Source organism: Lissotriton vulgaris, chromosome 4_1 (genome assembly GCF_964263255.1).
Source record: "Lissotriton vulgaris chromosome 4_1, aLisVul1.2, whole genome shotgun sequence".
Lineage (NCBI taxonomy): Eukaryota > Metazoa > Chordata > Amphibia > Caudata > Salamandridae > Lissotriton > Lissotriton vulgaris.
The window spans coordinates 962,344,862-962,361,050 of record NC_141691.1 but is presented as its reverse complement, the minus strand read 5'-3'; the positions used below and the strand labels follow the sequence as shown (position 1 = coordinate 962,361,050).

Genomic DNA, 16,189 nt, shown 5'->3' with positions numbered 1-16,189 from the left:
TAGAAATCGCAAATAAAAATGCGATTTTTTGATGCATAGCAATTTGCGATTTCCTGATTGCGATTCCTTCATTTTCGCAATTAAGAAATCGCAAATGCTAACTTTGATGCATGTGGCCGCATATGTTTGAATACAAACTAAAGATATACAGATGCCCAATCAAGTTATTTTCCGTGTGTGTTAATGATGTCAATTGTCTTATCTTTTGGATTGTGTTCTATGTAATGTACCTTATATGGCACTGTATATGTTTGTTTTCTTATATGTTGTGGAACAGTTCTCTATTTTTAAATATTAGTACATGTATTGTTTTATACGATATATGATTTTAGATATATCCTTCACACTTTGAGCTCACAGCATCAGTCTCATCTTTGTTGTCTTTGTGATAATCAGTGTTGATTGTACACCATTAACTGGTTCTCCTGGTTTATAAGCTCAAACGTAAACATTTTGAAACACTTGTACTTTTCTCGACAGAACCAACTTTTATTATACTCTGCAACGGAGAGAGCAGCAGGCAGGGGGAGTAGGAGGGCGGAAAAAATAGTACCTCAATCGCATTGGGAGAAGGGATCGGGCACAGAATAACTTTTTTTTTGTTATTGTATTTATTGACATTATTAAACAATGCTTACAACTGTATAAACCACAAGCCAGTTGCTATTCGATACAGAATCATCTTTACATAAAACCATCATGTTAGTTACAGATATTCTTACATACATGATCGCTCCACCACATCATACCTGAAAAAACATAAGTGAGTTCATCCTTTCATAAAAAGAATACCAGCCGCCATCTCTCAAGAGACCATTGCAAAAATATTCCCTGCAGCACCTTTCAGGGTTCATAGTGGATTAAGCACAGAACAGACACCTGCATAGTTCTTCCCAAGAGACGTACAACACACCAACACACCAACCTCATTCTCGGACCCACCCCATTAGCCTAGGACGACTCTTGGTGGCCCACATCGCTAGGCACAGCCCTGGAACCCACAGACCACGGACGCAACATGGGGTCATCCTCGACTCCACCCTCTCCATGACCAGGCAAGTCAACGCAGTCTCCGCGTCCTGCTTCAACACCACAGGATCTTCAAATGGATCCCCCCCCCGACACGAGAAAAACCGTCACCCAAGCCCTCATCACCAGCAGACTCGACTACGGGAACGCCCTCTACTCAGGAACAACAACCAACCTCCTGAGATGACTACAGCGAATCCAGAATGCCTCGGCACAACTGATCCTCGACGTCCCCCGACGCAGCCACATCACACCCCACCTGAGATGCCTGCACTGGCTTCCCGTCAACAAAAGGATCACCTTCAAACTCCTCATCCACACACACAAAGCACTGCACAACACCGGACCTACCTCAACAACTGACTCAGCTTCCACACCCCCACCCGAAGCCTCCGCTCAGCCAACCTCGCCCTCGCCACAGTTCCTCGTATCCAGAAAGCCACCGCCGGCGGCAGATCCTCCTCCTACCTCGCCGCCAAGACCTGGAGCACCCTCCCTACCAGCCTACGACAGACTCAGGACCTGCTGGCCTTCAGAAGACTTCTCAAGTCCTGGCTCTTCGATCAGTAGCACCCCCCCCCCCCCTCCCAGCGTCTTGAGACCCTCATGCACGCTTTATAAATGCAGTTATTGATTGATTGATTGAACCTCGACCCCCCCCCCCCAGGCCAGAGGGAACCCTCTTACATCCCCAGTTCATAGCAACCCGGCACTTAGCAAATAGAAGTAAAAGGACATGCAGCTTTCGGACCTTGACAGGTGTATCCTTGACATAACCCGATAGTCCCTTTACAGGGTCCGGATCCCTGACCATACCAGCTATTTGGTGTATCACGGTAAACATATTGGACCAGTATACTGCCAACCTCGGGCTGCTCCATGCTATGTGTAAAATATTAGCGGGAGCAGTGCCGCATTTCCAGCAGATTTCGCCTTCTTTCAGATTCATTCTATATAAACTGGAGGGTGTCCTATAAAATCTGTGTACCAATTTGAAGTGGATGAGACAAAGTTTATCATTAGGGGACAGTGCTGTTAGTTGGCAACAGCAATAAGTCCACTGGTCCTCTGTAAGTGGAGGTTGTAGTTCTTCATTCTATACCTGGAGTGCCCGTGGCTGTGTCAAAGGGCCAATAAAGAACAGTGAATGACACTGAAGCGCATAAATGGTATGCATGGTTGGGCTCCAAGCCCTTTACTTTATACAACAGTGTCTTGCAAGTGAGACGCATAGGCTAGGGCATCAACTGGCAGGCTCAACCCTAAAAACAAGCATTGGCTTAGCCAATAGGCCTCACCTTTGGGAGGTGTAAGTAGTTTTACTGATTAGGAGGACTACATAAGTAATACATTTCAAAACGTCCTGTAAATACTGGAGATGCTTGTGTTCCCTTCTAGGGGGGGGGGGGGGGGGGGGGGGTTGAGTTGAGATGGACTTTTCCCACGATGAGCAGGATCAGTACTGACTTGCATAGAGCAAGTCTTTGTATAGAGTGGCACAGCGGGCAAAAAAAATTAGTTGGAATGCTACACCAAGCAACTGACAGTGGTTAGACTTTTTGCAATCAGCAATGCACAGCAATGATTTTTGCTACCCTAGATCAAAGTAAAATTTGTACTAACAGTTCCCTTGACACCAAGCCCCCATTTTACTTTTCAAGAGCAATCTGACTCCACCCCTTAGTGATGCACCTGCCTGCAGCAGCCACCAATTTTTGCCTTACCATATCACTGGTGCCCCTAATGAGTGGAAGGGAATAGGGGCGCTTCTGGTTCTGATCCTTTTGCAGAGTGTTGCCCAAGGTTTCAGTCAGCACACTGAGGGAACTCACTGTGGCCCTCCACATGGCAGGGTAGCAGTGGATGCGACAAATTTACAAAAAATCCTTTTGAAGCCAGAGATTGTCATGTAAGTAAATATGTTCCTATTGTAAAAGAAAGCTGTAACAGCAGCGCATGTGAACTTCTACCAATGTTTTCCTTACATGCCTCATCTCTTTGATTCCCCTCAAATCTCGAGGGTGGGTGAACTTGAATTGTTGATGCAGGTTGTAGCGAGATGGCTTTATGCTGTTCGCCTCATCAAGAGGAAATAAGGGCGGATTTAGAAAGACCTGTCCTGTTGACTTGAGGAGCCCATTTACCATTCATTTTAGGAGGCTGTGGTCTGTTGCCCTTTGAAGATAACAGGGTTAGGTCAAATTAGGAAGAAGCAATATTCCTGACCCGCATGGCATTAATTTAATAACAAAAATACTTTATTGCCGGGCTCGTGCTTCCATGATGACCAGGGATTCTAAAGCTCTGAATCAAAGCAATAGATAAAAGTAAAAGCACAGCTCTAATCACATGATATCTCGAAGTCAAACAGATCAAACGTTTGTGTGCCACAGCTCAGAGCTTAAAGAATAAACAGCACATTCTTTACATAAAATGTTAGATTCCACAGTCAGAGGTTAAAAAACTGAAGACCTGCTACTGACACCGAGGACCAGAACAAGCAGCACATTCACTCCATAAAATGTTAGATTACACAGACAGAGGTTAAGACACTGAAGACCAGCGACTGACACGGAGGACCAGCAAGCACAGTTAAAATGAATTCATCATGGAACTGAAAAGCAGCGTGGTTGCGAAAGTGAAAGCGACCGACTGCGCTGGGTTAATTAGTAACCGGATCCAGGAATGCAGCTAGCACACTGCGCTCCGCTGCTCGCTCCGCTCGCTCCCGAGACCCATAGGCCATGGGAGTGAACATTTACAGAAATTGCGGGATATACTTGGGTCTGGTGGCTTACTGGACTAATGCTTCCACTGCAGGATCCTATGTTCAACCTCATGATCACAGGTTCAAATCCTGGCAGGTCCACTCAGCCTTTCATCCATCTGAGGTCGATAAAATGAATACCATTGAGTTGGGTAACAATGAACATCTGTTATTCAGTGCCAAGATACCTATGGGTGAATGTGCGCTTTACAAATATACATGTTATGTTACCCCCGCCTTTGACTATTTGCCAGCTTTCATTTTTGAAAGCTACAAACAATGGTCAATAAAATGTGTGGGTGTGACCAAAATAACACGGAGAAGTCTCTAGGAAGTTGGCAGTGCTTACAAGAAGACTCCCCATAGAGCAGCACAAGGGCGCTGCGCTAGGCTCGACCTAATGATCCTCACATGCTGTGAGAAATGCTTTAACGCCTGCCAGGAATCACTGGCAGGTATAAAAGAGGCATTTCTTGTCATAAACATCTAGAAAAGTCATAAAAGGTAAACACAGATGGGATTTTCAAATATACCTGATCACTTCGATGATTGAACTGAACACACTGGCTAGAAGCCATCATGGTAAATTCTTTTCCTAATTTTAAGGCGTGGTTTTTTGCTGCGTTCGCATCAGGCTTTTGTGCAGACCTGCTTACAGCTGGATCCAGAATGTTAATATTACTTCGTAATGTTTCTTCACCAATCTGTGTTTTATTTCGACAAGTCACTTGTTGAGTTTCCATTTCTGTGTCCAAATACAACTTTTGAGGTTGGGCACTCTTCTCAACAAAACGATTCGTTTCCAAAGCGTGCTTGCTCGGAGGTTTAGATCTACTGTTTTCGTTTTTCAGATGACGGCTAACAGCTTCTACTTTTACCATACCTTTGGTGATTAATGTTTGCTGACATGCTTGCTGTGAAGACTCTTGGGGAGAATGTTCCATCATTGTATGATTTTCACCTGCACTGTTCTTTAATAGCATGGCGCCATGCCTATCTTTATGTATGAAACGCGGCCTAAAAACTTTCTTTGCTGACATATCTTTATGTTCATTCATTTGCCGCTTTGCTGCACTGGTCACATCCGATGTCAGCGATTGTGAAAGGACATGCTTGCAAACTGCCGATTTGGGTGATATGTTTTCTTTCTCAGAGGTGGATAACACTTTGAAAGCGTTTTGTGAAACGCTTAGTTTCTTCTTTTTATCGATAGTTTTGGTGCGTACTTGGGACATTTGTAGCATCCTGCTTTTGAAAATTGGTATGATTCTAGCTGTAGTATCATTTTGGGAACTGCTTCGGATCAAAGATGAAAAGTCTTCTGGTCCCACAGACCTGGAGTTTATCAAATGTGCACCTTTCAAAGCCGTAGAAGCCGCTCCTGCCACGTCGGATGCTGATTGGACTTCGGTGAAAATGCAAGTTGTTGGTTGACTGCTAAAGAGCGCCATCTTGTGATAATTTGCTGTGCAGGAGGCTGCAGGTATTTGAGAAGAAGTCGATTTGATTGCGGGAACTTCAGTCATGCATGCTCTGAGGTTTGTTTTACCACTAAGGTTAACAGGCCTCTCCTGGATTGTCTGTAAAAAACACAATAAGATACCCATGTAATAAAAGTATTAAAACAAGCGTACTATCAATATTTGCAGATTTATATATTTGCATAATATCTTCAAACATTCTATATATACTAGTGTTTAATTTCACTTGGATAACCTGTGTATCACAAGAAAAGCTCGAAAACACGTCAGTAGGGTTCTGGGATCACAACAAAAACGGGGATCAGTCTGAAATGAATTTGCCTTTAACAGATCGCTTTATGTACAAAGTAGTTTTCAAAGTCTTGGTACCACACAAAAACTGCTTTCAGGTTTTGTTTACTATTGTTTTAGTGAACAAAGCGAAAACCATTGAGGATTGAACAGAAAACTACAGAGAGATATATCAATACCTTCCTCTCAGAGTGGTAGTCAACACGAGGGTGGAGGGTGTGTTCATGCTTCTCTCCTTTTAAAATTGTCTTTTGCCTTTTTACCTCTGATTTGTAGGGGTTTGGGGGGTACGGGGCAGGATGATCGCAATATGCCAGTAATGAATATGTGTAGCAATTGTTGATGGTTCTGTGTTTAAACCCTAAAACATTCAATAAATAAAGCTTAAAAAAACTAAAACTCTTCGTACATTTTCCAGCTTCCAAAGATTTGATCAGAGTGAAAATGATCTTGCTACGTTTTGACAGGTATCTCCTATTGCAGAAAAACCTCTGGTCGACCAACGATAAACCACAACACTGCAAACTTTGTAGAAAACTGAGAAGTCTATAACACTGTCAGTGGAAAAAAAGCCTTTGCATGTCCTCACACCAGGAGTGTAATGGAGTTGAAGACTGGCACGAACCTTAGTGAGTGGAATGGTCACCCTGTCAGACAAAATCATTGCTAATGTCCCGATTACTTACCGGTAATCTTCATTACTTTTAGTCCTACACATCCTCGTTGAAGTTATTAAAACTTGAGATGGCTCCACATCAGAGACAGAAACAACACACAAGAATTCTAAGAAAACCTTGCCCACTGTTGTGTGGGGAGTAACGCAGAGACACAACACAAAGAAGATTGTTGGACACTTTTATTTGCTTGGCCACTCAGCGCGAGGAAGCCACATGCTACACCTCTTCTTTCCTCCCGACTTTCCAATTCCAGGCTTTTTTATTCATTTTCACTTCCCCTTCACACCTTCGACTAAGGCCTTGATGACACTCTGCACCTCCCCTCGTTCTAACACAGCCCATCATTATTATGAGTCAGATTTCTTCAATAAGTCTGCAAGGTCTGGTCACCAATCTTCCAGACCGAGTGGTCATCTGAGGGAGTGTCAGCTCAGTGCCCCTCTAGTCATGCAGGACAGGAGTTGGCACACCAGGACTTTCTGCCAAGGTTGAGGGTTCATCAGAGTCTGGACTGTCTTCAGTAGACAGGAAATGGGATCCATTTCTGTTTATGAATTTTCTAGATCGAGACACTGTGACCATGTTCCTCTTTACTGTTGTGACTTGTAACGACTAAGTGTTGGAAGGAGTGTCCGCTTTTTAGGTTAAGCCTAGACCGCGCTTGCGCTGTCACTTAGCTAACTGTGGTATACGCTTTGTAAGGTCCAACTCGGCCCATTTCTTTTAATTTGTATATGTCAGTGTCCTTTAACAATCCTTGCTTGCTTGTGGTCTGTCCTGCCTCTTTGTCCCTCCTTATTCTCGTCCGTTCCTCCCACGGATCATGGATTAAATATAGTATCATTACGCTATGTTTGTTTATCTGTTCTTAAGGGGGCTATTTTCTTCTTGGTTTCCTGCTCTGTTACGGATTGCCTGTGCTTGCATGCTAATGTAGCATTGTCCCTCCCATTTGAGTGTCTGGCGATTGCTCACTTCTGTAACCAGTCTACAGCTTCTTGACTAGAAATCCACTACGCGCTACGTACGGCAGTACAGGCATCTTGTTTAATGTTTAAAAACAGGGCCGCCCACTCCCCACTTGAAGCTCCCATCTCCCCAGCAGCATGAAATGCGCTGATTGGATGGCTGGGACGCAGGCCTGTTCTGGCCAATAAGCACCTTGTCACTGAGAACAACACACCACCAACTGTCTTCAGAAGCTACCATCGCAGTATGGGGAAGACGCGGGTGTAGCTAATTAAATCAAATTTCTCATATGGCCTGGTACTTGCCTAAAGTCCCCCTCCTCTTCACCCTCAAACCCTTGGGGTGATCACCCTCCCGGCTCCCATGGGGCTCACCCCCCCTTTTACCCCCAAGGGAAACAATTCAAGCACCACACTGTTTTTGATTAGTGGTAGTAAACCCCGGCCGTATTCTATTACATAAAATAGGCAAACATTAGCATTTATTATTATTTACATTATGCACGCTATACGCAGAAAGTCCAATACATTGATAGGTACAAGCTGTCAATTGGCTACCCTTAACATGCTTCTAATACATATACATTCCTATCATAAGCTAAGCAATGAAGATATATATTCTCTTTCTGCGTATCCCCATTAGAGCCTACGGAAAGGTCAATAACTTACGGCCCTAGGTCAAGATCAAGCTAGGTCCCAACCTCCAACTGGAGTGCCCTTGCGCAGGGGGTCCAGGTTACCAGATGGATACTTCCACCATGCCCCCACTACGCCCTTAAAGATTCAAGTCCATAAAAAGGGGGCCACTGCAGTTATGCGTCCTTGCGCTCTTGAGCGCATGCCCATGTGGGGATTGACCAAACAGCCTAAATGGAAGCATGACCTCCCTACCCCAGCACCCTACCAGCCTACCGGCTGTAACTGCCCCTGGAGTTCCATGAGAGACCCTCTGGCTCCCCTTCGGGCATCCCCATTTTGACCATGGTTATGCCCGCTAAGGACCAAAAACTATGCTCACTAATCATGACCTTACCACCACAGGCCAGTATAGTTGACCGACTATCTGGCCTCCCCCTTTCGACTTGTAGAAAAGTCATGCTGCGCTCCTTGCCCTATTGAACCGTGCCCCTAGGCTTTCAGAATGACTTCCTTAACCCGTCTAGGGCAGTGTATGTATCTGATCCTGCCATTGGCAAAAAGCCTTCCTAGGCATCCCCCGCAGCACATTACACCTCATCCTCGCTCACAATGTCAGACCCAGTGAGCCTTAAACTATGCAACTACTGTGCTGACTTGCTTTATGTGGAAATAGTCCTCCTCATCACTGGCAGAAGTCTTGCCCAAATGCACTCGGTATAACCTAACCCAACCACTGTTCTGGGTGATGTACAGCATGTGAAACCCAAGACGTTTCTAGGGAATGTGTGAGACCACTACACAATAAGGTCCATAAATACTCGGGGGTATATTGGTGCGGATGTCGAGGGCAGAACCAAGATTAAAATGGCTGAATTAGCAAAATGTGCTGCCCCGAAGCCTTGCAGATTACTTCGGAGCCACTGCCCTTACTTCCCCTTCTGGCTGGTACTTAATATTGCCTGGCACATGCCACCCTCCGTACACAGAAATAACTCTGTTATACCTGATGTGTGCCCAGTCCTAGGCAGCTCCATTGCCAAAACATCCCTCAAAAGGGGTGATATCATCTCCCATCCTATCCACGGTGGCCGATGCTCCAGTAACCAATATCTTCCAGAACCCACTAGGGGTACGTGTATTGAATACTAGTGATACTGCCTATTTCCTGTCAGGGCAGGCTACACTAAGGGACTTCTGTACCTGCTGTGCACCCGTCCCCTTAACCCTGGGCTGTACGAGGAGCTAAACATACCAACCCGGACCCAATAAATGGCCTCAATTGATAGAGACACGATGCACCAGACAGAAACGTAGCACCAGCCATGACACTGGTTGTTAGTATAACTACACACACCTCAACAGGGTTAGTGCCATACCGGAATAACCGGCTGATACTGGAAATAGAACATATTGGAAGACAACATCTGGAGTGCCCCACAGGCCCCAAGATCTGCCAGAAACATAGCCAAGGAATGTGAAGACACACGCCTACCCACTAGGTTCTGGGATAGGCTCTAAATGAACCTCTCTCTTTACTAACTACCTGCTTGCTTCCCGAATTCTTCAGTTGGAAAAAAAACCATACTACGGAGTACCCTAAGGCAGCGCAGTACCTGCTTAGATGGCACCCACATGTACAAGCGCCGTAAGATATTGCTTAATAGCGGAATACCAGTTAAAAACGGGGGTGCTGAGGTGTTGCAACTGTTTGTTGCCCCTGAATTAGGTCATGCTGTCAAGACAAGTGCACTTGTGCACTTGTAACCTAGCGGACAGCTAAATACCCCTACTGAAGGCAAACTCTGGTTGTCTATATCTATACCCAACCAAGACATCAAGACAGCGTATGGACCGTAGCATCTCATCCATGCATGCTGGCACCTCTGAGGCATACTCTTGATTGCTCATCACAGTTGATACCTTCTCTTGCTAACCCATACTGGATCTTCCGGCCCCACTTCCTGTCCTCATTGCGGTGTGGATCACCTCCCAGGTATCTTGCCGTCATTGCTGTGTGGATCAACTCGCAGGTATCCCAGTCATGGATCCGGCCATACATAAAGGAACACAAAAACACAGAGGATTAGTGCTCTTAGCCCTTTGTATGGCAGATAAAATTCACATGCCAGCCCCATTGACCATGTCATGAGACTGTACCCCCGTAAAATCCACTCCCACGGCAACTCAAGTCCTCTTCTCACAAAGCAGGCTGATAACAGTGAAAAAGCAGGTGATACTCATATCCGGTGGACTAGCCCCAAGAGCTAGCTAGAGTGTGAGAAGCCGATGTGCAGTTATAACGCCGGTAACTAGAGGCTGGGATGGGACAAGCCAAAGTATTTGTGACCAACCGCGACCCCAGCAGGCCTTCAGGAGATACATTGTCCCGACTCCACTCCTGGCGTAGCCTACAGGGACATTGTGAGTACCTAACCCGCCCCCGGTGTAAGGGGCAGGGTACGTTTTTATGATCCCCTCAGAGTGAAACCTTAGCAAACGATAGTGCACCCAAATGGATATAAGCCGACCTCTACTGTGGCCATGTTGATACTCGGCGCACCCCTTCTAGTACTGCGCAACTTGGCCACGTGAAGTCAACTATTAAAAAGGAAAGCCAGCCAACAGTTAAGGAAAAAAGGCGGCACTCATAACGCATCGCTCAGCACCTTGGGTGAAGTGAGGTGCGAGAACAAACGTTAGGGAACATGCCCTTGATCCTAAAAACGATTGTCGCACCCAAAAGTCTTGCACTAAAAAACCTGCGGCTGGCACAATTAAAATGCGAGCTGTAAAACCACAAGGACTGCGTACTCTGCAATATATCGTGCTGTGACTCGCCAGACACACTCTTCCGCTAATCGTAACAACCAAAGTAACTAAACACCAAGATGCCCTTTTATTTTTGTTTCAATGTCTGGTATCTAGTTTCACCTATGTCCACAGGCTTGCTTACAACAATAACGCAATTGCCATTACTCCATTTAAAAAACAGTAAGTATCTGATCACGAGGTTCGCTGTTTCCAATGCAAAGGAAAACAGACTGCATCACGCACCGTGTTGAATTCGATTACAAAGAAATACTTGCCGTGCATCAGAATTTCGAAAACAAATTTTAAAAAGTCTTCTTCATGATTTACATTTGATTGGCTATCATAATTTCTGGCAAGACTCAAAATTACATTATTTGATTTTTGGGGAATTTTCCCGTGATTTTAATTGTTTGATCAGCTGAGATTTAACTGGCAAGTGCCTTACTTCATTCAAACGCCTTGTTAGAGTTCCTTATTGTATTTTAACGTGCAAAATGGGCAATAAACATGAAGTGTAATTATCCTTAGAAAAAAACATATTAAAATTCATATGCTTTAAAAATATTACAATCATTAAAAGCCTCTATAAAAGTATATTCTTTATTGAGGACAATTTCGTCCATATTCAATTGCCTTTTGCAATTAGGATCGAGTGCATATTGCACCATATATCAATAACTCGGATTATCTGGACTTCAGACAAATTGGAATATATGCATAATAATACTCATACAGGTATTATATGTTAATATAACATTAAAACAGTATGTGGTCAATCTCTAAAGTGCTAGTGCAACGTGCAAAAGATATAATGTGCAAATATTATCAGTACAGTACATTAATTAGCAATTCAGTGCAACGTATGATAAAGTGCAAGTGCTTTTGACAGTAATTGACTCAAAATGTATTATTGTTTCTAATATTGTGAACCCAATTGCTTCTAAGAAAATCCGCAGGTGCTTAGTGATTTGGTGCACTCAATTCCAAACATTAAATTACAATAATACCTATTATTCCACCTATTGATATCTGAACTCTAACCGCTACAAGCTACCTCTTACCTTTAAATATTTCAATCTATTTTTCTTCATTGTCTTTAAACAGCAATTGTAATTCATTAAAAATCAGAATGTGAATTCTCTGAACATAATAACATTAGCCATATTTTCTTTTTCTATGGACTCAGGTGTACATGCAAATCCTCGTCTGTGTTAATTTCCATCGGGATCCTGGTGTTAAAAAGCATTATGTATAGAGATTACAATTGTCTCAATCTTTTCACCCTATTTCCGCCTCTTCCTAATTTAGGAATCTGATCTATTGCAAAATAAGTCAGATCCTGCATCCTGCCTTTATGTATCTCATTCATGTGGCGTGCCACCTGATATGTCTTATCATTGTTTTTTATAGCTCGCATGTGCTGCAGAATACGGACGTGAACCATGTGAATGGTGCTTCCTATGTACAGCTTTGGACAAGAGCATTTTAAAATACAAATCACATGGTCACTTCGGCAATTTAAGAAACACCTAATTTTCCATTGGTTCATCATAAGTGGGGATATGACTTGCTTGGTGTTTTGGGAAATAGAGCAGGCTTTGCACTTTTGGCATTTATAGAAGCCTGGATTCGCCTTTAGCCAGCTACCTGATTTGATTAATTCCGGGCTGCTGTCCACCCACTCCTGTCTCATGGATTTTGCCCTTTTGAAGGTTACCTGCAGCCTCTGTTTAACTACTGCACCGAGCATAGGTTCGCTCCTTCTCAGATGCCAGTTACTACCCACACAATCTCTCACTTTTGTGTGGTAGGCAATATATCCTGTGATCAGTCTTATTTCGTAATTTGCATGTTTTTTGTTTTCTACTTTTTCTTCTTTAGGCGTTAACAAGACTTCTCTTTTAATACCACTAACGTTTTGTAATGCTTGATTCAGGACCTGCTTTTCATAAACCTTTCCTCAAATTTTTGTGTTAAACTATTCTCAGTTTCCTCTAATGCCTGCCTCTCACTGAAGTTTCTTTTCGTCCTGAGATTTTCGGCATAAGGAATATTCCTTTGAAGGTTAATGGGGTGAAAGAAGTCTGGTGCAGGATGGAATTTCCTGTGGTTGCCTTCCTGAACGTGCGTGTGTGGAGTGTGTTATTCTTTATATAGATCTTTAGGTCTGAAAACGTTACTGACGTCCTGTCTATGGTGTATGTAAATTTAATGTTTAGTGAGTTGTTATTTAATTTCATAACAAAATCTTTTTCTGACTCCTCTGCGCACTCCCATACCAAAAACAGGCCATCTATAAACCTTTTCCACACTACCACATTTGCATTCGATTCCTGTGCATGTTCAACTTTGAGCACCTGCTCCTCCCACCAGCCCATATGCAAATTAGCATAGCTTGAGGCGTAGCAGGTGCCCATCACCATTCCACAAGCTTGTCTTTACTTCTCACTTCCAAATAAAAAACAATTGTTTTCTAGGCTCATTCTGCCCATCTCAATCAGCATTCTAGAGTGTTGGTACAATGAAATGTGACGTGTGTCCAAAAATTGAAGCATAACATTTAGTCCTGCTTCATGTTTGATGCTCGTATATAACAAGGTAATGTCTAACATTATTAACAAGTAGCTTTCTTTTCAAATGAGTGTTTCAATCTTCTTTTAAAAATCTCGAGTGTCTTGTATGTAAGCTGGGATTTTTTAACCAAATCCTGTAAGAAGGGATCCAACTAGGTTGAGTTTGTTTCAAATAACCTTTCTATGGCGGAAATAATGGTTCTGCCCGTGGTTTTACTTTAGCTTTATGAATTTTAGGGATTAGATCCAGGATCAGTGTCACCTGATTGTCTATCTTCAGAAATAAATATTCACCTTGAGATAGCAAGCCTAATCCCCTCCAGCGTGCCAGTTTTTTGTGCAATTTGCTTTTAATTTCTGTCAAATTGCTGTGTGGGACCTTGATGTAAGAACTTTTATCGCTGAGTTGTAATGTTGCCTCTTTGTTGTACATCATCAGTGGCCAGAGGACCACATTTCCTCCTTTATCCGATTCTCAGACCACTATATTCTTATTCTTTTTTATCTTGTCCATAACTTTTATGTACTTTCTATCTAGAAAGGTGGTTACCTTTTCGAAGTTCGATTCGATTCGATTCAAAATCTTTATTCGGATTACAAAAGATCCATAAAAGCACAGTTAAAATACAGTTCAACATTTTAAAAAATTACAATAGATGTAATAGATGTTATAAAGTGCTTATCAATGCAATTACACAGTAACATATTTCTCATTATATATAAAGTGCAAAAGAGGTCAACAGTCATGGAAAGTGCAAATAAATCAGGGGCATTCCATAGTTTTACGTACATTAAAAATAACTTTTAAAAAAGTGCTTGTGCGGAATATAAGTTCATCATCCTCTAATTTCAGGAGCATTAAATAGGACTGATTCAAGGAGAGCGGTCTATGTTTTTTAAAATATGGGGCTAAAAACCATTTAATATATTTCATATAAAACTTACAAATAAAAAAGAAGTGTAAGTCATTTTGTTTACTGACTCCGTCACAAGGACACAGAATATTTCCAGATGTGCTGTGTCCCAAAGGAAAACAGAGTGAAAACTTAATAGTTCCGGCTCTCATTCTGAAAAGTAAGGATCTTTCCCAATTACACATTGGCAGTGTCAAATACAATGGAAGCTGTTGGATAAATAAGCCATTGTTACTATAGGACACAACAGTTTGTTTCCGCATCTCATCTGAAAGTCTCTTTTCATTATAGGTGGCATATAGTTCAAATTGGACTTCCTTTTTATCATTACTCTTGATGTGAGATGGATTATCAAAAAGATCGCCTCTGCCTATGCTAGACAAACTTTCCTGTATAGCACGAAGCCATGGGATCCTGTTCCATTTGTCACAGGCTAGGCACTCCCTCAGGATATCCTATGTTAAACTAGCATAGTCATTTGTCCAAATAGCCAACCAAAATAGTGCAGGCCTTGCAGCAATGAAATCACTGATATATGGTATATTCAGCTCTGAGTGGCAGATGTACCCCGATGATGAAATGGGGGCCCCCAGCAGTTTCCTACAGAGCCGATTCTCTTCTCTTTGTAATGTAGGGGTTTTTACTAACCCCCAGATTTCGGCGCCGTAGGTTGCCACAGGAGTGCATTGTAGCCTGTATATCTTTAGGATTGCTTTAGTTGCTCCAATTTTCCTCGGTCTAGGAAGGGATAGAATTGAGTTTATGGCCTTTCAGAACTTGCCTGTGGCGTGGGCAATATGCCCTCTCCACAGGCCGTTCGCAGCAAAGACCATACCTAAATATGGAAAAGTTTTAGTTGAGGGCAACTTATCAGCTCCTACCGTTATGGAATTTAGTTGCCTAGAACCCGGCCCACAGGACATAATAAATGATTTATTAAAATTTACCTTAAGATCCAAGTTCCCCATATAGGAAAAAAAATCCCTGACTAGTGCGCGTAGGGCATTACGTGTTAATCCCATGAGCACAGCGTCATCAGCATACAAGAGACAGGGTAGTAAGCCTCCTTTAATTTTGGGAACATCTGTGGTGGCCCTCTTCAGGGAGTTACTCAGGCCATTTATATAGATAATAAATAATACCCAAGATCTTCAGTGTGTTGTCCAGGAGCGAAATGGGCCTATAATTTGCAGGGTCAGATCTTTCGCCCTTTTTATAAATGGGCACAATTATGCTCGTGGACCAGGTTGCAGGTATTGGGACAAACGGGAGACTATTAAAAATGTTTACAAAAATCGGTCCCCAGAGTTCCGGCTTGTACTTAAGGAATTAGTTACTTACCTGTACACTATAGTTCTCCAGTATTATCTTTCATAGATTCACATGCTTGTATCTTCCCCGTCGTCATGGTGGGAGTCTCACGGTAACAGAATGACCAAGCAGTATCATAGAGAAGAAAAACTGCATAGAAAATCCCCATAGGGGCTGTATTATTTGGTAACCAGACCATTTCTTTGTTTGGTCCAAAAGCCAGCCAATCAGCATTGCTGCCCTGCCCTCACACTCCCCAGCAGAAGCTTCCTGCCTCAGATTTCCGTCCCCGAGTGAGAGACATGGATAAATACCGAGAAACAGGTTCTGCCTGAGAAACGGGGAGGCGGGCGGGCGCATGTGAATCTATGAAAGATAATACTGGAGAACTATAGTGTACAGGTAAGTAACTAATTCCTTCTCCAGTATTACATCTTTCATAGATTCACATGCTTGTATCAGAGTAGTAAGCAGTGCTCACAACATTTGTAGCGTTTCCAGGACAGAACTCATAAGGAAGCTCTGCCGCAAAGCAATGATATAACAATACATATCAATATATAAGTAATACGATAAATGCATGTTTAAATATATATCAAAGTACTGTATAAAAAAAATTAATCATGCCATTAGATCATACCTTACTGAAATAGACGTTTCAGAACAGCTTGTCACACTGCCGTGTCCTCCTTCCACGCAGTGTCTAGACAGTAGTGTCTTGTAAATGA

At 42.9% G+C, this 16,189-nt stretch overlaps 1 protein-coding gene across 1 annotated transcript in view; it reads right to left on the bottom strand.

Moving 5' to 3' along the window:
* The window catches only part of C4_1H18orf63 (chromosome 4_1 C18orf63 homolog), a 1,615,038-nt gene that overhangs the window by 343,627 nt on the left and 1,255,222 nt on the right, over positions 1–16,189 (bottom strand). The window contains exon 11 of the mRNA XM_086966887.1: positions 4,330–5,376. Within this exon, the coding sequence (XP_086823013.1) occupies positions 4,330–5,376 (1,047 nt within the window). The remainder of the gene's footprint in view (positions 1–4,329; positions 5,377–16,189) is intronic.